Source organism: Penicillium nucicola, assembly GCF_028828085.1.
Source record: "Penicillium nucicola strain IBT 29836 chromosome Unknown utg000001l, whole genome shotgun sequence".
Classification (NCBI taxonomy): Eukaryota; Fungi; Ascomycota; class Eurotiomycetes; order Eurotiales; family Aspergillaceae; genus Penicillium; species Penicillium nucicola.
In genome coordinates, this window is record NW_026643125.1 from 1,269,873 (window position 1) to 1,291,752 (window position 21,880).

Consider the following 21,880-nt stretch of genomic DNA (forward strand, 5'->3'; position numbering starts at 1 on the left):
TCGGACTGTATTATTCCCTCTCTGTCTGAATTCTAATTGGCGTTTATGGGCAATCGAATCGGGTTATCTCGGACATTTATAATATGTGTCTTTGTCTCCAAGCATGCGATCGATTGCGAGATCTGAAGATAGTGTAAACCTTATTCGATCAAACCTCACCAGGCCCAACCGCAACTGTAATGGCTAAATATGGGTAACTCCTGCTGACACTGGACATAGGAGTATGTGTTTTGCAGGAATTGGTTAGAAGACAGCGCAAAGGACCACAAGAGAAGCACAATTTTGCCGATTCAATCATAATCAATCATATTGTGTTGTTTGTCAGAGGAAAAACGAAATCAGAAACCAAAGCCCCAGGCCATTTACATAAATCATGTACTCTATGAGAGAAAGAAAGAAAGAAGCAACAGCATTATGTACACAAATCGCACGCTATAATAATCAGAATCCCATGATCATATCAAACTAAAACACTAGAGCCATCACTCTTCTTGCAACCGCATGAAGTCGCCCCAGCAGCTACCTGCGTCGGGGTACGGGCAAAGCTAGGCGGCACATCAAGGACCGGGTTGCGGTCGAAAAAGTTGCGCGGACGAAGAAGCAGTGTCATCGGCTCAGCAGGCATGATAGGGTAGTCCTCGGGTGCAGGGAAATGGGTCAGACCGAAGGTATGCCAGAGAACGACATCAGTGTTATCGATAGAACAATTAGGACCAGCGGCTTCAATCCAAGCTGGGAGACCTTCTGACGGCTCGCCAGAAGTTTGAGGCACATGGCGACCAGCTGGGTGGATTTGTTCGTCGTCATCTGGATGGATATATTAGAAAAGATGCAGCAAGGTAGGACTTAGAGGGATACTTACACTTAGTGACATGAACTGCATGGCGTGCGAATCCAGCTCGCTTCCAGACAAGCCCGCCCTCCTTGGGCAGCAAGGGAGGCACCTCTCGGCTAACGAGCTTATAACAGACAGGCTTCTTGCTGTATGGATTGAGCTTGTTAGTGTTGGCCATTTCCCATGTACGGCTAGTGAATCCGTTATAGTCGGACATCGACTCGCGTGGAGTGTTGAACTTGGTCTTCTTGGCGTAGAAGGCATTGCCATACTTGTTCTCGGCGCTGCCTACTTCGCCCTCGCCGCGAACGGCATCAACTTGGAAGACGGTGTTATCCGGCCCATCGATATTCGGGTCAACTCGGAGACAGAACAAGTGCTGGTGGTTGTGGGCGTTGACGCCGGGGTAGACCTCAGTCCCCCAACCGTGGGTGTCTTCACCGGGGTTCATAGCGTAGGTGTTGAGGATACCAGTCAGCTTAACCTCGAGCTGGACGGTACCGTCCTGGTGGAATATCCAGTACACGCAGTACTCATAGTTCGCAGCAGTGAAGATATGCGAGATGATTAGTTTGCGGCCACGGGTGACAATCATAGAATCGTCGCGGAAGTCAGTATGCTTGTAAAGAATGCCAGCATCTTCTTCATGGATGCAGATAGCGTTCTTGATGACCGTGCTGGCACCGGCTCGGTTGACAAATGCTGCATCCATGTAGTGGATTGCGCCCTTGCAGTCACACCCGAGGGAAAGGCTGTTGGTCATGTACCCACCACCGTATTCACCTAAGTCAAAGGCGTGCTTGCGTTGATGAGGATGTTCGGGGTTGCCGTAGGGTACGACCATCTCTGCCAAAGACAGACGCCAGAAAACAGGTCTGACATTGCCCTTGTCGTTGAATGTGATGTTGTTTAGGACAATGCCTTCGCGGTAGTTGAAACCAACATGAACGCTCCAATTCTGCCATTCGATGGTCCGCCCCTTGACCTGGAATGACACGCCATCTGGCTGGGTGATGTGAATTGGCTTGATGTCAGTGCGGTATCCGCCTTCTTTCTCGATGGCAGCTGGATGATAGTTGTTTGGTGATGCCTTGTTGACCGGCCTCCGTACCGGTGGCACATCAATGTGAATGATCTGCTTGGTCTCCGCATTATATATGGGACAGAAATCCAAAGGATATGTGTATTGAGAGTCATCCGGATGAGGCCGGTAGTACATTAGAGCTTGCTGCAGTCGGACGCCAGTTCCAAAGCGCTCATCATATCCAATAGTCCAGGCTAAATCAAATGATTAGATTGGATCTATACCAAACAAGACGGAAGAACTCACGGTCACAGTAGACTTTGTGCATGTCCTCCTTGGGGATTCCAATAATTCCACATTGCTCAATGACTTTGGGGTCTTTGCGAACGACGTGCTCAACCTCTTGCAGATCCTCCATTGTGATCAGAGGCTGGACATTGGGCGTATGCTGCCATTGAATGATCTTCTTCTGATTCAGATCAACAACTCCATCGTAGATTTTACCGCCCGGTGCAATGGCAACTATATCCGCAGCTCGGATGGGACGAGGAGCCTTCTCGGGATCTGCAATCCACGCCATCATCTGGGCCTTGCGGGGCTCGTATAATGTAACGGCGTTGAAATTGAGAGGGCCATGCTCCTTGCGAATGATCTCAACGGCAGCATCGATCTCTGATGTAGACAAAGGATCAAGAGGGTGAGGAGCAGGCGCTGTGGCGCTGACCTGGTGGGTCAATTGCTGTAATCTGTCAAGGACCATCTTGTGCGGAGGTCTTGAGACTTTGAATAGGCGAAGAAGGATGACCTCGATGATGAAGCCGAGTCTCGTAAGAAGAAAAAGAAGAAGATATCGTCGTCACAAACCCGCGGCTCTGGCAGACTATTTAACCTTGGAAGTGAACTGGCTCATGTTCCTACGTTATCGTATACTTCGTGGAGGCCGGATCCGCTGTCCAAATCAGGATTAGCGTGATATCCCCGCTCCCAAAATGGCAAAGAAATGCGTTCATGCAGCTTCATGATCTTATTCATAATCGCCTATTTGGATGTTACTAATGTCTATTCGATTGTTCCTAAGGGTCTTGCGTTATTGATTTCGTGTGTCAATTTTAGCGAAGCAAATGTGCAGTATTTCGTGTTTCTGGTTCATTCCAAGGAGTAGGCGTTCACCTTGCAATTACCAAAAAACTTGAGCTCCTTTGACCCATGACAAGACAGATGGTTGCCAGACTGCCAAAGTATAGAGGGGCCACTTGACAAAATTTGATGCGATTGATAAACACGGTGAAAGGGTAGAAACATGGTCCATTCGGAACAACTTGGACTACAAAATTGTATCACGGCGCGAGACTTCCTGTCTCAGTTGATATGCTCCCATACTTGGTTGTGAATCTTGCTATAACTTATCATGAATGTCTAACACAGATGTGGTGATGAGTCCTTGATTCCTACATGGAGTAGAACAGTCACTTTCAAGGTTTTATATCGAAAGTGTCCGATGCTTTACCAGAGGCACTGGTCGCTAACCTACATACCTTCTGTTGTATGAAATAGCATTAAATCGAGAGTATGATATAGATGGCATATATCTCCGGCATTAGGGCTCTTCAAGGGGACTCTGACGCACTTTTGAGCAGAGACCCTCGTCATGCCAAGCCACTAGTCCGAAAAGGGGTTTCTGTTACCACACGCAAAACGATGAGTGGAAGACGAGGGCAAAACACTGGAAAGCCTCAATAAAGGTATATTCCGAGTCCGCGGAGAAGGTGTGATATTGCGTGTTAGGCGGTACATATTGGGTATTGATCAATTACCGATGGAGGTGTCTTCGTTGCAAATATCCAAGGCTGATGGCTCAGATATCTTGGGCTTTGCGCAGGCATATACTACAAATGAACAGAGGACCTCGATGAACACAGATATCTTCAAGGGAAACTACTATGACACCGTCTCCGCACGAATCAGTGACTTGGTCTGACCCGTCCACCTGGCACTTTGATATTGACCGGTACATAAACCCGTTCGTCCCAGTGCCGCGATGGCATCGTGCCCCAAAGCCGGTGGCTCGTATGCTGGGGTATCGAGAGGAATCTCCCAGGCCTCTGGGGAATATTTTGATCGCTGGGTGGTCGTTGATCGGCGCATTTTGCGGTGTTGCATTGGTCTCATCTGTCTCAAAACGAGTACCCTCGTTCCAGGCCCATGATGCACCGGCCATTATTGGCAGTTTCGTGAGTAATGATATGACCAGAATGACAAGAGACAGATGCAAAGGAGACACTTGGGCTGACAGTCATACTTTGAATAGGGTGCCGCTGCCGTCATTCAATTCTGCGCCATCGACTCACCCTTTGCCCAGCCCCGTAATGCGATATTAAGTCAAATTCTTGCATGCATCGTCGGTGTCGGTATTTCGAAATTGTTCGCCTTGAATCCTCATGCCGAAAGGTATACCGAACTCGGAGGAGCGCTTGCATGTGGGATTACCATAGCCGCCATGGTCCTCACCGATACTATACACCCACCGGCGGGTGCGACTGCCCTGTTGGCGGTAACAAATCCTCAGACGGTTGGATTGGGCTGGTTTTTAATCCCAGTGATGTTGTTGGGCATCACACTCATGCTGGCCGCGGCTGTGTTGATCAACAATGTACAGCGGCGATATCCGCTCTACTGGTGGACATCACATCCATTGGCTACCCCTAGGCTGGACCTGGAGGAGATTCGACATGAGAAACCAGCCAGTTTCCCTGGGAATTACGAGGACAGTCTGACCGATGTTCCTCGAAGGCTAGTGATGGAGCGGGGTGATATCTCAGTGCCAGATGGGGTGACACTGTCCGCTGAAGAGACAGCAGTATTGGAAAAGATCAGTGAAAGACTCTAAATGCAGAATATAAGCCTATCTCCATATAAATCTCGAGCGCAACAGAGTACTCCGAGCATGTACTTTGTTATCGGGTGGCAAATGGACACCTCAGGCCTCACTGCGGTGACGTCTCTCCCAATCAGAGTCGACGTATGTAGCCCACTGAGGATTTTTTTTTTGGATTCTTATTTCGCAAATCTTCTACGGACAGAACTCAGATTCTTCACATATTCACCACTCTCCATCTTCTGAGGTATTGGAGTCCAGTCTCTGGTAGTCAAACTTTTCACTGACGTCGACGCAGAATTCTATCGATAAGGGCAAACCAGGCACTCCACTGCTTCGCGCCCCTCCATTTGTCTCCGCCCCGCCAGGCGATCCACTCAGCCTTTTTGCATTTCTCTTCAATCTCTTTTCACTGGTGTCCTTTCTTCTCTTTCCCACCCGCCTTACCCTTCCCCTTCTCTTTCCCATTTTTTATACCCTCGTCACACCGCCAACATGGTTTCCGCCTCGAAGGCTGCCCGTATGGCCAAGCGTGCCGATGAGAAGAAGCCCAAGAAGGGCGGCAAGGAAGAGCCTCAGCTCGATGCCAACGGAAAGCCCATTGTCTCTGACGCCCCTGCCACCACCGATCAGCAGGCCGTCGACAAGCTCACAGCCCAGATGGACAAGCACGGTCTCTCTGACCGTGTTACCACCGGTGTGCTTTCATCTCTGCCCGCCTCTCGCGATGTTAAGATCACCTCAACCTCCCTCGTGTTCCACGGAAAGGTTCTCGTCACCGACTCCACCCTTGAACTGACCTACGGTCGTCGTTACGGTCTCCTGGGTGAGAACGGTTGCGGAAAGTCTACCATGCTCAAGTCCATTGCTGCTCGCGAGTTCCCCGTCCCCGACCACATCGATATCTACCTCCTGAACGAGGGTGCCCCTCCCACTGACCTCGGTGCCCTTGAGTGGGTTGTCCGTGAGGCTGAGCGCCAACTCGACGCCATGGAGAAGAAGGCCGAGGATATCCTCGAGTCTGAAGGCCCTGACAGCCCCATCCTTGAGGATCTTTATGATGTACGTTCTCACCGATTTTTCTTTTCTCGATTGAACTCCCGACTGACTCGTTGCCATAGAACATTGACAAGATGGATCCTTCCACTTTCCACGTCCGTGCCTCTCTCATTTTGACTGGTCTCGGTTTCAACAAGGTCACCATCAACAAGAAGACCAAGGATATGTCCGGTGGATGGCGTATGCGTGTGGCCCTCGCCAAGGCCCTGTTCGTCAAGCCCTCTTTGCTCCTGCTCGATGACCCCACTGCCCATTTGGATTTGGAGGCCTGTGTGTGGCTTGAGGAGTACCTCAAGAAGTGGGACCGTACCCTGATCCTGGTCTCTCACTCCATGGATTTCCTCAACGGTGTGTGCACCACCATGCTGGACATGCGTGGTCAGAAGCTCCTCTACTACGGTGGTAACTACGACTCTTACCACAAGACCCGTAGTGAGCAGGAGACCAACCAGGCCAAGGCCTACACCAAGCAGCAGGAAGAAATCCAGCACATCAAGAAGTTCATTGCTTCCGCTGGTACCTACGCCAACTTGGTCCGTCAGGCCAAGTCCCGCCAGAAGATTCTCGACAAGATGGAGGCCGATGGTTTCATCCAGCCCGTCCTTGCTGACCGTGTCTTCACCTTCCGCTTCGCCGATGTCGACAAGCTTCCTCCCCCGGTTCTGTCCTTCGACGATGTCAGCTTCTCTTACTCCGGTGAATGGGATGATACCCTCTATGAGCACCTCGACTTCGGTGTGGACATGGACTCCCGTACCGCCCTGGTCGGCCCCAACGGTGTCGGCAAGTCTACCCTGCTCCGCCTGATGACCGGCAAGCTCAGCCCCATCGGTGGTCGTGTCAGCCGTCACACTCACTTGAAGCTCGGCATGTACTCTCAGCACTCCGCTGATCAGCTTGACCTCACCAAGTCCTCTCTGGAGTTCGTCCGTGACAAGTTCCCCGAGAAGTCCCAGGACTACCAGTACTGGCGCCAGCAGCTCGGCCGTTACGGTCTGAGTGGTGAGGGCCAGACCGCCCTCATGGGTACCCTTTCCGAGGGTCAGAAGTCTCGTATCGTCTTCGCTCTGCTCGCCATCGAGTCCCCCAACATGATTCTGCTGGACGAGCCTACCAACGGTCTCGATATCCCCACCATCGACTCCCTCGCCGATGCCATCAACGCCTACAGCGGTGGTGTCGTCGTCGTCTCTCACGATTTCCGTCTCCTCGACAAGATCGCCAAGGACATCATGGTCTGCGAGCACAAGACCGTTCGCCGCTGGGATGGCTCCATCGGAGAGTACAAGAACCACCTCCGTAACAAGATGTTGTCTGCCGGCGCTGTCTAAGGCGGCTGTCTTGTTTTCGCTTCTCCTTGCTCCATTTTTTCATGCTTCCCTTTTTTCATTGATGACGACGAAATGCTAGACGAGAACTGAAGGAATACAATGCCCCATTTGTGGCGCTAAAAGTTTGGCTCCCCACTGGGAGACGTTCCAATACAAAAAGTTCCTTGGTTTTGGGATGGGTTTCATTTTATTTTCCTTTTGTCTGTTAGATCGTTTGTCCTTGCTGCCATACCCTAGATGAGGTGTTTCTGGTCGCTCGGACTTTCTGCGTTGGTTGTCATGCTCGAATTACCCCGATTGGGACAGGCGTGATCCGTCTGTCTGAGTTTTTCCCTGTCTTATTTTGCATCCTCGATAGAGTGTTTGGTCCTCTCTTCCGAGGAGAATATAAGTGATGCCAATTACATGATCCCTATTCAGAGAAGTAAGAAGTAATAGAAGTAGGGAGCAGCGTAAGGGACTGCGTCACTGATGCAAGGACATCTAAGCTCTTCTGCTTCTGTCTATGCTAACTTATCTGATGCAGTTTGATTCAGGTGTACGGACAAACTTCCGCCTAGAAATATTTACTTGCTGTCCTTGAGTGTACGATGGTGTGGATGTTTACACTACTAACGCGTTCAAAGCCACTCTGACATCTACATAGCCGTTCCTGTCTTTATCAAGTGCAGGGTAGTATTTACCACCTTTATGATCCAAGCCTATTACCAATGACTCCAATTTCCCAGGGCTGATGAGATCTTCAGATCTCCAGAACCCCAAGTTGCTGCCTAAGTCTACCTTACGAGGCTACAGCCCCCAAACTCAAGGCCCCGCAATGAAGCAGTAGCTCCAGTATAAAACATGCACAGCTCCTTGTTTCACTGTCACATGGTACAAGCGGCCTGAGCATTTGAGTCTCTGATTTCATGCGAATCTCAGCTTGTGGCACGCCCCTGACGGAAATCATATACTCTCCTGATCTATTCCGACAATGGACGTCAAGCTCTTACCGGACTTCCTCATGCTGCCATATCCAGCGCTCAGCCCTAAAGACCAACTCGACAATGAGATCACAGTCAAGAAAGCCTCCTCATGGACCTACTGCGGACCCCTCCTATGTCTGAATGCAGAAACTCTCCCAAGCTCCTTCAACACCTGGAGTGAAGCATCCATAACCGGCTCAATCCTCCCACCACTCTTCTCATTCCTGACATACGTCCACGAATTCCTCTCCAAAAACAACCAGTCCAATTACTGGCTTACCATCCGAGCAAGTAAAGAAACACATGACTTTGATATTCCGCGTTGGCATACGGATGATCTATTCTTCTCCTCGCCGTTAACAACCACTACACTTCCAACTCCAGCGTCAACAGTAAAGCGCACACGCCTTTCCACACTATATAATATTCTCAAAAAACAGCCCAAATCCCAACCCCAAGCACCAAAATCAACAACACCAACACCCAACGCCCTAAATTGGAAACTCACAACAACCCTCCTAGGCCCAGGAACCCTCTTCATCCCCACAACGTCCAGCCCACAAGCCCGCACAGCCCAAAAGAACGCAAAACAAGCCGCTCGCGCCCAGAACCCCAACCACACGTGCCTTTCCATCCGCTGCGTCGGCTGCGCAATGGCCGCGGAATCCGTCCGAGAAACACTAGCAGCGGAACTGGGGCATGGGAATTGTGGTACGAACCATGGCGAGATCCCAGGTGACGGCGAGGACGGGATCGTGCAGGCCCAGCGTGGGCAGTGTGTGTTTTTCCGGGTTGGGGAGGAAGAAGGCGCTGTTCATTCTGAGCCTGTGTCGCACTCTGATCGGGTCTTTGTTAATGTTGTTCCTGGTTCGAGGGAGGATCTGGAGGTGCTTATGGGGAGGTGGGGGATGGAGTTTCCTAGGGCTTGGTATTTTGGGTTGGATTTTGGGGATTTGGGGGGTTAAGTTGGGGGTTTGGTTCGTTTGTTTGGGCTTGATGGTTGTGTCACTGTTCAGCAGGGCTAAGTTGGGGGGTATATGCAGTATGTCTGCCTCTCGTGGGTCCTTGGCAGATGGGCATGCTTATGGACTATGCCTTGGCATTGTATAAACGGCTTTTGAGACGTAGCAGAGGCTCATACATAATATTAAGAAGAAGAATCAATTCACAAATAGAAAATTCATTTTATATACTCTTTAGCAGATCATAATCATCGTTGCATTTTAAAACCCCAAGCTTAAACATCAAGCTTAAACATCAAGGGTACGGCCAGTGCGCGAGGACTCACGGGCCAACTCGATCAAGTGGATGACATCGCGAGCTTCAGCACCGCTAGCAGGCAGGGCACCCTCACCACCAAGAGCACGGACAAGCTTGCGGTAGTACTCAGTGTAGGTAGGGGGCTCGACAGTAGGAACAACCTCCTTGACGGGCTTGTCGCCCTGCATGGTGGTCAGAGTACCATAGCGCTCGCTGGGCTCACTGCCAAATCCGCTTTCGGCCGGCAAGATACCAGCCTTGAGCTGGTCTTCTTGGATGTCGAGGTGGAACTAAAACCGTCAGTTAATAAACAGTCGGAGGACGAGATTTGGGATCAATTGGATTTCTTACCTTCTTGAAGCTACCGTTGTTGCCGCGCACCCAGAAGCGCAGCTGCTCGTCCTCGGGGCTGACGACGGTGGCCTTGGCGGTCACCATGGTGCCATTGGCGTAGTGAAGAAGCACAGTGAAGGCATCCTCGAAGCCGGAGGAGTTGACCTCACGGGCAGAGCCGATGAAGCCAGTCACGCGCTGGGGCAGACCGAAGAGGCAGTAGGCCTGGTCCAGCAGGTGGGCGCCGAGGTCGTAGATGGCAGAACCACCGGGGATGACCTTGTTCTTCCACTTGTGGCTATCGGCGGCGGGCTCCTCGGGGCGGTGGCGATCGAAGTGAGTCTCGAACTCGGAGATGCGGCCGAGGGATCCGTTCTTGATCAGCTTGGAGAGGGTCACGAAGTCGGCATCGAAGCGACGGTCTGTAGGTAAAATTGTGAGTCTGTGTGTCCCTGCAATTGGGTCGATTTCAGCTCGTAGACGTACTCTGGAACACGGCAAGTTGCTTGTTGTTCTTCTTTGCGATGGCAACGAGCTCATCCGCTTCCTGGGTGGTGGGGGTGAAGGGCTTCTCGCAGACAACTATGACGCGCATAGTGGGTTAGCTGGGTGTTGGCTTATCCGGGACCTGCGGATACGTACCATGCTTGCCAGCCTCCAACGCCAGCTTGGAGAGCGCAAAGTGGGAGTCGGGGGCGGTGGTAATGATCACAATGTCAATCGCAGAGTCCTGGACCATCTCCTCGGTGGTGCGGAAGGACTTCACGCCGGGGTGGTCCTTCTCGGCATCGTCACCAGCCTTGGGGGTGCGCTGCACCACGGCATAGAGCTTGAGCTCGGGAACCTCATTCACAAAGGGAATGTGGAAGATCTTTGCACTGAAGCCGTAGCCAACAATGCCAACATTATAAGACTTGGAAGACATGATGAGAGTGTGTGTATAGTTTTAATTAGAGAGAGAGAGAGAGGAAGAAAGGAAGTTATATATAAGTCCCCGGAAACCACTACGCGGGGAGACCAGGGAAGGTCCTGGCGACGGCAACGTTTGGGTCTGGTGGGGTCAAAAGCCGACTCGGTCTTTTTTGTTACGGGCCGAGTTGGCATGTTTGGGGGAGATTTTGTAGGATTGATGCACTCGGAGTACTGTCTCCCTGATTGTTAATCCGCTTCTCCATCCTCTCCATCCTCTCCATACTGTACTGTACTCCCATCTCGGCCCTGAAACACCCCCACTTGCGTCATGCCATGCTATTCCTCCACTCCAACACATCTCGTGACCTCAAGGGCGTCCTATGAATGGTTAGTAAAAATCAAAAACCAAAAGAGCAGAGTCTTCACCTTTAATCCCTCCGGTTGACACAATTTGCTCTGGTACACCAAATTCGGGTTCCCGACAAAGTCGAAAGTGGGCACGTCGTCTTTACCCACGAATGACAGCACCGTGCGCTCACTCATACCGGTGGTATCATAGCCCGTGGAAGGTCCAGCCTTGGCCTTCTCGCGCTTCTGTGCCACAGTGCTGCGAACAAATTCCAGATATGGAGGGTTCCCCGGGTAAAGGACATTGTCGGCGGCGAGCACTGATCCGGGCACAATTGCTCCGAAATGCTCGCATAGTTTGACGTCGGTGGTGTATGCCGGTTTATAGTGGTCGAGGAAGAGCAATTCAATCTTCTTGACGTCACCCGAGCTAAGCAACTTGTGGAGGGATACATCGCTACGACCGACGATCACGCTCACAAACTCGCGCAAGCCGGCCAGTTCGATGAGCATGTTGGCAATGGCTGCGAACTCCGGATTGAGCTCTAGACTCAGGTAGCGTTCGCCACCGTTGCGACGGACCGCGTCACCGAATACGATTGCTGAGTAGCCCACGTAGCAGCCAAGCTCAATCATGGTCTTGGGCTTGAGTTCGTCTATAAGCTGGATGACAATTTCGGCCTTCTCAGGCCCGACGTTGATCAAGTGGTATTCTTCCTCAAACTTGTGGATCAGATCGATCACCTTTTGCGGGTGGCCGCGGATTTCATCCAGGTTGGGTTGGCCATAGATGAAGTGCAGAAGCTTCAACTCTCTGCCTGGCTCACGCTGGGCTACGTCAGTAACAACTTATGTTCATAGGGAAAGCAGAACCTACGGAACGTTCTCCGGCCTTGGGATGAGCCTGTTGATTTGTCGCCATTCTGAACAAGTCGAGATATGTCTGAGTTTGAAGAAAGATCAAGGTAAGATGCGGTTAAGAACGCGGAGCATGGCGAAGTCATCGGATTTGAGACGCCTTCAACTTATAGTCGAGCATCTCGGGAATAGATAGCTCGGACATAACACATCGCAAGTCCGAGTTCTCTCGCAGTTGCCTTAAATAGCTTAAATAGCTTATGAGAGGGGATTGGAATTCATCAGATTGCATCGAATGGCGTCTTGAGATAATGACGGTTTCATCAAGAAACAAAAATTCACTTAGGAAGTCTTGTCCGAGATTGATAAAGTGCGGAAACCTGATCCCAGGCAGCTCGGGGATAACAACCGTACAGTAACTTACAGAGTAAGCCAATCACTGAATTCTCTCATGAGATCGAACGTGAAATCTAGAAATGCCGAAAGATCGAGCAGTTTGCAGGTGTCTCGTCACACCGAACTAGATCTGCACCTCAGCCAAGCCCCCCCTCACCAGCCTCCTCGCATCTTCAGCATTCCACAATGTCCTAACTTCAACCTCAAACCTTTCGAGGTCCTTGGACCTGCCTCAAAATCCATCCAGGAATGAATCGGGTCATGATCCCCTCACCGGTGGTGAAACAAAGACTCAAAATGACCATCGAATCCAAAGGTTCGGGTTCAACAGGGACAGCAATCCGCGTCTTCTGGCACCTTCTTCGCATCTGTCTTTCATTTTCGCTATTATTCCTTCATAACATCCTCCTCGTCATCGCGAGTTGCCTAGCCTATCTCCGGTTCGCAGCCAGCCGTCGCAGAACCCGCCGAAATGTTCGCTTCTATCCAAAGACAGTGCTGATCACAGGCGTGGGAGCCCCTCATGCGTTGGCACTTGCACGAGCATGGGCCGCAGAAGGCCATTGCGTGGTCGGGGCCGATGTGACAGATCTAGATCTTCCCGTCCGATCTGGCGCCAGCATGTCCAAAGCCCTGCAGGCATTCTACCGCATTCCCAAAGACCATTACATTTCTAGACTCCTGGATGTGATTCACCGCGAGAAAGTCGACATTTGGATCCCATGTTCCCCCAAGGCAACTCCCTGTGAGGACGCGACAGCGCGACAGGTTATTGAGAGCCGGACCAGCTGCAAATGTATTACTTTTGATGCCGAGCTGGCGACGTGTTTCAGTCACTCTGATACCTTTCGACAGTATGTCACGGAGAGAGGTCTGCCAGTGTTGGAGTATCATAAGGTTTTGTCGCGCGACTCTGTGCATAAGATCTTGCATCGGTCGCCGTCGAAATCATACCAGATGATGCGCGCTAGTGCATCGGCGAGCGAGAAGGCCATGCATCTGCCTAAACGGACAGCGAGCAAGACTTATACCAGTATCAGTGAGATTCAGATCTCCAAGGATAAACCTTGGATTCTGCAGCAACATTCACGGCTGGGGGAGCTGTTTGCCGATATCCTCGTTGTCCGCGGTCAAGTTCAAGCGATCAATGTTCGATTGTCTGATGCCCATTCTTCGCCGTGGGGGACCTCACGCTTGGACGAAGCGTTGGCTGTTGCGATTCACCAGCTCATGCAAAACTTCGCCTTGAAAGTTGGTCCTCGCTTGACTGGACATCTCTCTGTTAGACTTATGGTGGATGAGGAGTTCGATGTACATTCTGTTCGACATGCTGTTTACATTGCCGGCTGCATCCCCGGTGCGAAAGCAGTCGAGCGCCTTTTGCAGGACACTTCCTCACCAACCGCAGGGTATCTATCCGTCTTCCCTTCCGATCCCGTTGATGTCTCCTCCAAAACCACTCCGACACTCTCATCCTCGCGTGCGACGTCGACCTCCAAATTCTCTACCGCGGGTCATGTCTTTGCCCTGCTCTTACAATTCTCTTTCTTCCGGTATGCAATCCTGATGATCGCATTGTCCAAGGAAGAATTTGGACGGCTGTTATTCTGGAAAGATCCACTCTTTTCTTTCCAAGATCCGCTTCCTTGGTGGTGGCAGTTTCATGTCTACCAACCACTCCGAGAGATTTGGGTATTGGTGAAGCAGACTCGAGAAGCTGGGTTGTAAAACTTGATGATACATATGAGCCATGAGCAATGTAACTATGAATGAATTGATTAAGGCAACATGATTCTCGTCCAAGTTGTCCAGTATACAACGATGCCAAGCCTCCTAAAATAGATTCACGGGCTGTCGCCTGGGCGATGATCACATACGTAGCCGAAGCAGACTCGACCTATTCAACCCCAAATCCTGAGCTTCTAACTTCCTCTCCTCCTTGTCCATTTTCGCAATCAGATTGACATTGAAGTTGCGCATTGCCATTTCGCAGTCCGAAACAACAAACAAAAACAGAACATCGCCCCCGAACTTCAAAACACAGCCTCCGCCCGACCCTCCGCTGTCACTATTTTACCTTGCCTCACCTCACCTTGCAGAAATTCCACTCTCACACATTCCTCCCCCGGTCAATGAAATAACGATCCTCATTGCATTTATCCCTTGAATCGAAAAAAACTCCCGTACATGGTTGAAACACCGCACCCTTGTACAACATGAAGTTCCAAATGCCGCGCCCATCAGGCGGAAGCCTAGGACGCACGAAGAACTACCTGCATTTCACTCAGGCCTTCATTATCTTCATTGCGTGGGCACTTACTATCGCAATCTGGACTAAGGGCGATGGTATCGACGGGCGCACGGGGTGGTATTGGGCGCTGGTGAGTTGTGCAAACCCCCAAGAGTCTCGAGTCTTGCGCAGCAGGACCCAGAGGCATCTTGAGAAGTGAAGACCGCTGACATATTCTCTCTTCTTGACAGTGTTGGCTCAGTATCCCCGGCCTTGTCTACCTAGTCGCGGTTCCGATGTGGCCGCGCGCCCGCCGCTTCGGAAACGTTTACGCCTTTGCCTGTGTCGATGTCCTCTACGCTATTCTCTGGGCTAGTGCTTGGATTTGTGTTGCGTCCTATGTTGCTGTTGGCAAGTCGAAGGGATCGTCTTCATCTGATAGCAGCAGCAAGGATTCAAAGTCCACAACGAAGAGGGCTACCGATACTGACAAGAGTTCTTCCAAGTCTGGCTGTGATAACTGGGCTTACGGATCCGCTGCTAAGTGTAAGCTGAGCGAAGCGACCACCATTATCGGTGTTTTTATCTTGTACGTACGATTCCGATGCGGCTCTCGCGAGCAGTGGCTATCACGCAGTGACCAAATAAGCTAACAGGCTCCCTTCCAAACAGTATCCTATTCGCAATCACCGCGTGGATGTCCTTCCGCAACGTCATGCACTTCCGCCGCACAGGAACCCTCCCGGACGCAGTCTCAGACCCAACTTTCGCAGCCCAGAGCAAGGCTGCCTTCTCCTCGAACCCAGCCCACGACTTCGAAGAAGACGAGGATGACTTCCGCTCTGGTCGGGGTGGTGGCGTGGCTGCCTCCTCCCGCGGTGATCAGGATGAGGATTATGCCCTGCTCCAGCAGAGCGAGGTCGACGACCTGGGCAACGCACACGGCCGGTCCGCGATGCAAGGCTCATATGACCCCACGGCTCCGGCGCCTGGCGGCGTTCTACATGATTACAACGCGAGCACTGGCTATGGTGGCGCTCATGGACAGCACTACACAGCACCCGGTGATCAGTTTGCGCCCACTGAGTTCGGAGGCTCGACTGAATACGGCGGATCCTCTCTTGGCTATGGCGGCTCTTCTGTCAGTGGGTATGGGCGTTGAAAAGACGTTGGGATCGAAGGGATGTAGGATGTGGATAGGCTTTGGATTCCCGTGAAATACCCGGAGGATTTGACATGTCCTGCTTGTTTGTTACTTGTGTTATTTGCGTCTGTCTCGGATATGACCCATGGAAGCGGTGTTTGGCGCTTCACAGTCTTTTTTTTTTTGGAAAGGGTCTAGCGCCCTAGTGTTCTTTACTCATGCTTCTCTTGTGCTTTCAGGCCTTGAGATTACGATTGTATGTCCTGCTCTGGATTCATTGAATATTTAAAGAATATAGAGATATTTTATAAGACAAGTTTCTGTCGCAGTTTGTAGATGTAAAATATATATCATAGTTGGGTTGGCACTATTGCTGTTCATAAAAGTATGAGCCATGAATGAGCCTAGCGAGATACTTTGAATGGTGAATCTGAATAGGTCTATTAGATGTCCTTGCCATTAGTCTCGATTGCCTCTTCCCGCATAACCTTTCCGTTAGGGTCCTTGAATTGATTGAAGATATTGTTCGATGTTGCAAAGACATTGTCAATATCCTCAAGCACACGCCCCTGCAGAGAGAGTAGTATGTTAGCTTCCCTCCGTTGGAGTAAATAGTACATAACTCACCTTGGTTTCCGGAAGGAAGAAAAACGTAAACACCAAGGCTAAAACCGAAATGCTACCAAACACCCACCCAAGTTGAAAGTGAAGATCGGCAATCATGTACGGAATCGCAAAGTTGGTGACAAAGGCCCATAGAACATTCCATGAGGTGCCTATAGCCTGTGTCTTTTCGCGAAGAGCCGCGTTGGGCAATTCAGTGCCGAGCAGGTAAGGTATAGAGGCACCGCCCATCTATGAGGAGAGAATAAAATTAGTGGGTTGCTCATTGTGAATGACAAGGCCGAGTGAGTACTGACATTGTAACTAAACCCGAAGAGCATAAAAGCAGCGACGACAAAATTCTTCTCTGTGGGAGTCTTGTGGCTTAATTCACCGATTCCGGCTAGTAAGTACATCCATAGGCCCTGCAGGAAGAATGAGATCATCAGACATGATCGTCGTCTGGATAGATGAGCCGTTAGCTATGCTGCCATGAACAAATTTCATGCTTCCACTCACCCAAGCTTGTCCACCATATACATTGCTGGGAGTACCCCAACAAGCGCGATACAGCCGCTAATGACGGGATAAGTGAATGCATGATCTGCATATCCATTCGTCTTGTAGAATACTGTTTGATATGTTGAGGCGAATGCTTGCCCAGTAGCCTGTACAACGAAGTTAGAAATGTGGTCAACTCTGTACTGGTTTCCACTGACCTGTTGGAAGAAGTAGTAGATCATGACAATGATTGTTCGGTGGAAATTGCTACTGCGTACAACGTCCAACCAAGGGGCTTTGTGGACATGGCTGTGAAGTGCTTCTCTGATGGCGCTTATCTCAGCCTGGCAGTTTCCATTTGTTGCATCAGCCTTGGATCTGAGACGACGAAGAGCGACGATAGCTTCTTCTTCACGGTCCTTTGACAAAAGCCAGCGAGGCGAACTGGGTATAAATATGGTGAAAAAGACAATCACTGCAGAGTGAAATGAGAACAGGATCCCATGGAGGCAACAAGGAGTCCTTACAAACTGGAAATATGAACTGGATTCCTGTAACTGTTTTCCATCCCTTTGCGGTGGTACTGGTGGAAAATGCTTTGTTGACACCGGTGGCGAGGACTCCGCCTACATTGAGAAAGAGTTGCAGAGAGACAATGACAAGACCTCGGAGAGACGCCGGAACGATTTCGGATTGGTAGGTTCTGCAGAAACAGTATTAGAGCCAGTTTCACATCGCCAAATTGAACAATCACTCACGTCACGTTGACTTCCACAAGACCAACAGAGATGTACACGATGATCCGACCAACAATAAACTGAACAAATCGACCAGTGCCAGGTCCAGTATCAGCTGCGGTGATTTCGACTGGATGAAACATGCAGCCTTTAGCAAAGTCTCCTGATGGTAATAGTCCCAGTGGAATATCCTACTTACGGATGATGCCGATGACTGAGATGACCGAGAGAGCAAAGAACACAACACGATGCCCGGATCTCTCAATCCAGGGACCAGCAAGCAAACACCCCAGAAATTTCCCAATAAAGGGAAGGGATGTAAGAAGCGAAGTATGAAGGGAACTAAAGCCCCAAGCCTGAGTCACCGAGCTATATGCGCCGAATTGCCTCACAAAGCCCTAAGTATGAAATCAGAGTATGCGCATCAGCCAAGAGGGAGCCGATACGTACAGGGTTCCCTAAAATACCCCCAAAGCTTCCAGTATCGAATCCAAAGAGCATATCACCCACAAGTAGACAGAAGCATGAAAAGAATAGCATGGGGCTCATCATGCCCGGAGCAGAGCGTGGGCCTTCCATTATATTCAATTCTCCAACGGCTGTCAATTCGTGGTAGATGGAGATGAGGTAGAAATCAGTTCTTTCAATGCCGTCTTTCCATCTTTATATCCAAGTCAGGAGGTCCTGCTATATACGTCGACCACCAGGTGTCATCGAATATTCCATAAGGTTTCGCCATCAACCCGGAGAGAAAGGCGCTTGTGCAGCTGAGAGAGCCAGACGCATACTCCACACTCTAGGGTACATCATTTTAGCGTCAAAGCACGAAATCAAAATTCCAGTTAAGTCTGAATATTGTTGCTGGGGCGCACCTCGCTCGGAGCAATTAGCGTTCAACGTCCAACATTTCCGAGCGAGATGGTCCACTCTCGCTCTGTTCCGAACTGGCATTCCGTGGCACCCCAGCATGATTTGCCTTGGAATAAATAAAAAAAGTGCTGCGGAGAAGGGGACTTTTAGTAGATTAGTGAACTGATTATTTGAAAGCGGGACAAGGACGCCCATTCTTTTTGCGCAGTTTATAACTTCTTGGAACCGCTCCGTCTCTTTCAATCGCATGTCTAGATATTCTGATATTCTATTTAACAGATATCTTTCCGTTCAAACTTGCACGAATAAATCAAGCTTCAGATATGGCTTCAAAACGCCCCAACTTTCTTTTTATTCTCGCCGATGATCTGGCAAGTTCATTGTCCCAATCTCTCTACCACGATTTCGGGCTAACATCATGATTCTAGGGTTTCTCCGACATAGGCTGCTATGGAAGCGAGATCAAAACGCCCAATATCGATAGCTTGGCTACCGAGGGCATTCGTATGCTCAATCATCATACCGCAGCAGCCTGTTCCCCCACCCGCGCAATGCTCCTCAGCGGCACAGATGCCCATCTCGGCGGCCTGGGTGTCCTGATAGAGTATAAACAAAGCGAGCAGGGAGCAAAGCGATGGGCTGGCAAAGCGGGATATGAAGGTCATTTGAACAATGATGTGGCAACTATCCCTGAGATTCTAGGAGACAATGGATACTTTACGGCAATGTCGGGAAAGGTAGATTCCCTGCTCTGGTCTCAATTGATTCTGTACGAGCTAACAGATTTAGTGGCATTTGGGCTTACGCGCGAGCCAAGGACCATGGGAGCGTGGGTTTCAGAAGGCATTGGCTATGCTCCCCGGTTGCTGCAATCACTATGGTTGGGAGCCAGTGCAGGAGCGATTCCCAGTTGGTGGCTCTCCGATTCATGCTGAGAACGGCGTAAGAGTGGATATGTGAGTTGCAAGTTTCCTGATCCCGTTGCAGGATTAATGAGCATGTGCTGAAGGTGGTTCCTATGTCTAGTTCGGCCAACACGACAGAAGACTCGAATGGGTTCTATTCTACGGATTATTATACCGACCAGTTGATTGAATACCTCGATGATCGCTCCGAAGAGGATCACGAGAAGCCATTCTTTGGCTTCCTGCCGTATACAGCTCCCCATTGGCCGCTGCAATGCTCGAAAGCACAACGTGATAAGTGAGGCAACTTCAGCGCTTGAAGGGATGATTCTCAACTAACAGTATGACAGATATAAAGGAGTCTATGATGAAGGGCCATACGCGCTACGAGAGAAACGATTGAAAAGTTTGGTTGAAATCGGCATGATCGACGAGTCTGTCGTACCGCACGAGGTCGAGACAAGCACACTAAGATATGAAGAATGGGATGAAATGACACCCGAAGAGAAAAAGCTCTCTAGCCGCGCAATGGAAACCTACGCAGGCATGGTGGATTCAATTGACGTGAACGTCGGCAAAGTCATCGAGTACTTGAAGAAAACAGGGGAATATGATAATACCTTTATCGTTTTCATGAGTGACAATGGAGCAGAGGGTGCTGCGTGAGTACCACCCTTAAATTTACCGAGGAACTTTTAACTGATCATATTTCTACCATCTTAGATACGAGGCTATTCGTAAGTCCCAAAAGTGCAAATGATTCAATCTATGATACCGAAGCTAACTACGGCCATGAAGCGGTAATGGGAGAGAACATTATGCGAGCAATTCACCAGTACTTTGACAACAGCTATGATAATATCGGCTCCTGGAACTCATTCACATGGTAACTTTTGTCCTGTTCCACTGTTTCCCAAAGAATATGCTAACTTCTAGATTTCAGGCTTGGACCACTCTGGGCGCAGGCATCCACCGCTCCTTCGAGGCTGTTCAAGGGCTTCCCTACTCAAGGAGGCATTCTGGTTCCCTGCGTTTTCAAACCACCCGCAAACACTTTCCTCCCTTCCTTTGAGCCAGGATCGCTTAATCGCTCTTTCACGACTGTCATGGACTTCCTTCCTACTTTTCTAGACATGGCCGGAGTGAGTCTTCCTCCAGCTTTTGAAAAGGGATTTGATACCTTCACTGGTGGAAAAGAGCAAGCTACTCGCCAAATGATCAAGTTCCGAGGGAAAGATGTACACGCAATCCGCGGGAAGTCATGGTTGCCGCTCTTCTCCCAAGGAAAGAAGGTGGAAAATAATGAGATCTGGCACATCCATTCGTCTGATGAGCCTATCGGCTGGGAGCTATTTGCTCGAGGTGCCCTACGAAAAGGTGATTGGAAAATTGTCCACTTCTCCAAAGCCCAAGGAGGAGCTGGCGAAGCAGACGACGGTTGGGAGCTTTTCAATGTGGTGGAGGATCCAGGTGAGACAAATGACCTAGCTCTTGCTAGACCAGAAAGGTTGGCTGAGCTCCTGCAATGCTGGGAAGCCTATGTAGTTGAATGTGGTATTGTTTGGGGGGAAGGCGCGATGGCCCCGGGGTTAGGCATGGATGAAGCCCCCGAACTGTGGGAGGATGAAGTAGAGTTGCAGAAGTCGTGGATGGGTGCGGGTGCGAGAGAATGTCCGGTTGATTGTTCATAAGACGATTTGCTTGGATTGGGTAATTGATGAACTATAGAATCCCAGAAATTATTAATTTGGGAACTTATTACCTTAGCGCTCATGTTGTCTTGGATTTGGTTCTGACATTCCCAATAACCAGCATCTAGCCTTGTGTCTAATTGAACTTTGAAGTATTCCGAACGATCCGTTAGTAAATTAGGGCTACACGTCTCGTGACTTTTCAAAACCCAACACTCTTCGCAGTGAGCTCCCATCGAGTGCACCAGAATCTCGCCTTAGCAGGAAATGGTGGAGATTCCGACAACAGTGGGGCGTATTGCGAACCCAGGTTTCCACGTCTCCCTAGATTGACATGCAATCTCCGTTCCAGGTGAGCTCTGGGTTCAAATCATCCTTTGGTCGGCCAGGGAACTTGGAAAATGGAAGCTTCAGATATGAGGTCTCCAAACTGTTCCAATACAGCGACATACGTTTCCCCGCAAAGGGGTGCAAACCCCAGGACCCGCATGACGATCAACCGATCTCGCACAGGATGTCAGACATGCAGGTCGAGAAAGGTGAGTAACCATATATCTCTCCCAGTCCTAAGGAACTTGGAATTGCTGCATGTGAAGTAGAGCCTGCTAATATCTGGAGCAGGTAAAATGCGACGAAAAGAAACCCGTTTGTTCGTCCTGTGCCAAGGGCGAGAGGAACTGTAATTGGTCCGGGCTAAAAAGGCGAGCAAGAGGATTTAGAAGACCAAATGCTACTGCATGCGATTTCTGTAAAGAAAAGAAGGTAAATTTTTACTTTGATCCTCGTTGCCAGTTTGTCTATCCGGTATGTATGGCTGACATATTTTATAGCTGAAATGTGTCGGAGATATCCAGCGGTCATGTGAGAAGTGTCAAAGCATGGGGGTCGAATGTGTGCGATCTCAGTTTGAAGCCGAATTAGAATCGCTGTCAGCCTATCAGCCTGTTCTGGACCATGAGGTTACAACACCCACTCACTTGCACTTGCATGGAAGCAACGCGAA

At 50.1% G+C, this 21,880-nt stretch overlaps 10 protein-coding genes across 10 annotated transcripts; 6 read left to right on the forward strand and 4 right to left on the reverse strand.

Moving 5' to 3' along the window:
- Positions 1-460: 460 nt before the first annotated feature.
- Positions 461-2,619, reverse strand: N7511_000490 (peroxisomal copper amine oxidase; the record flags this gene model as incomplete). Its single annotated transcript, XM_057122915.1, has 3 exons — positions 461-807; positions 863-2,113; positions 2,166-2,619. The coding sequence occupies 3 exons, from the start codon at positions 2,617-2,619 to the stop codon at positions 461-463; spliced, it is 2,052 nt and encodes a 683-aa protein (XP_056988648.1).
- A 1,180-nt stretch (positions 2,620-3,799) lies between these two features.
- Positions 3,800-4,746, forward strand: N7511_000491 (HPP family protein; the record flags this gene model as incomplete). Its single annotated transcript, XM_057122916.1, has 2 exons — positions 3,800-4,090; positions 4,168-4,746. 2 exons carry the CDS (start codon positions 3,800-3,802, stop codon positions 4,744-4,746), a joined length of 870 nt encoding a protein of 289 aa, XP_056988649.1.
- Positions 4,747-5,229: 483 nt separating this feature from the next.
- Positions 5,230-7,124, forward strand: N7511_000492 (ATP-binding cassette family ATPase ARB1; the record flags this gene model as incomplete). The annotated part of the gene is made up of 2 exons (XM_057122917.1): positions 5,230-5,796; positions 5,856-7,124. 2 exons carry the CDS (start codon positions 5,230-5,232, stop codon positions 7,122-7,124), a joined length of 1,836 nt encoding a protein of 611 aa, XP_056988650.1.
- Positions 7,125-8,097: 973 nt separating this feature from the next.
- On the forward strand, positions 8,098-9,054 carry N7511_000493 (uncharacterized protein; the record flags this gene model as incomplete). Its single annotated transcript, XM_057122918.1, has 1 exon — positions 8,098-9,054. One exon carries the CDS (start codon positions 8,098-8,100, stop codon positions 9,052-9,054), a length of 957 nt encoding a protein of 318 aa, XP_056988651.1.
- Positions 9,055-9,339: 285 nt separating this feature from the next.
- Positions 9,340-10,607, reverse strand: N7511_000494 (putative NAD binding Rossmann fold oxidoreductase; the record flags this gene model as incomplete). Its single annotated transcript, XM_057122919.1, has 4 exons — positions 9,340-9,639; positions 9,701-10,104; positions 10,169-10,264; positions 10,325-10,607. 4 exons carry the CDS (start codon positions 10,605-10,607, stop codon positions 9,340-9,342), a joined length of 1,083 nt encoding a protein of 360 aa, XP_056988652.1.
- A 323-nt stretch (positions 10,608-10,930) lies between these two features.
- N7511_000495 (O-methyltransferase) lies at positions 10,931-11,788 on the reverse strand (the record flags this gene model as incomplete). The annotated part of the gene is made up of 2 exons (XM_057122920.1): positions 10,931-10,972; positions 11,021-11,788. Coding segments are annotated over 2 exons (810 nt in total), but the record flags the coding sequence as incomplete, so codon positions are not given.
- A 657-nt stretch (positions 11,789-12,445) lies between these two features.
- On the forward strand, positions 12,446-13,924 carry N7511_000496 (uncharacterized protein; the record flags this gene model as incomplete). The annotated part of the gene is made up of 1 exon (XM_057122921.1): positions 12,446-13,924. The coding sequence occupies one exon, from the start codon at positions 12,446-12,448 to the stop codon at positions 13,922-13,924; it is 1,479 nt and encodes a 492-aa protein (XP_056988654.1).
- A 488-nt stretch (positions 13,925-14,412) lies between these two features.
- On the forward strand, positions 14,413-15,588 carry N7511_000497 (uncharacterized protein; the record flags this gene model as incomplete). The annotated part of the gene is made up of 3 exons (XM_057122922.1): positions 14,413-14,577; positions 14,678-15,015; positions 15,099-15,588. The coding sequence occupies 3 exons, from the start codon at positions 14,413-14,415 to the stop codon at positions 15,586-15,588; spliced, it is 993 nt and encodes a 330-aa protein (XP_056988655.1).
- A 425-nt stretch (positions 15,589-16,013) lies between these two features.
- On the reverse strand, positions 16,014-17,990 carry N7511_000498 (uncharacterized protein; the record flags this gene model as incomplete). Its single annotated transcript, XM_057122923.1, has 9 exons — positions 16,014-16,139; positions 16,198-16,425; positions 16,491-16,635; positions 16,693-16,841; positions 16,893-17,149; positions 17,202-17,377; positions 17,433-17,541; positions 17,611-17,809; positions 17,862-17,990. The coding sequence occupies 9 exons, from the start codon at positions 17,988-17,990 to the stop codon at positions 16,014-16,016; spliced, it is 1,518 nt and encodes a 505-aa protein (XP_056988656.1).
- Positions 17,991-18,604: 614 nt separating this feature from the next.
- Positions 18,605-20,877, forward strand: N7511_000499 (arylsulfatase; the record flags this gene model as incomplete). Its single annotated transcript, XM_057122924.1, has 8 exons — positions 18,605-18,652; positions 18,710-19,018; positions 19,071-19,237; positions 19,269-19,484; positions 19,537-19,848; positions 19,910-19,923; positions 19,985-20,072; positions 20,130-20,877. The coding sequence occupies 8 exons, from the start codon at positions 18,605-18,607 to the stop codon at positions 20,875-20,877; spliced, it is 1,902 nt and encodes a 633-aa protein (XP_056988657.1).
- Positions 20,878-21,880: the final 1,003 nt, after the last annotated feature.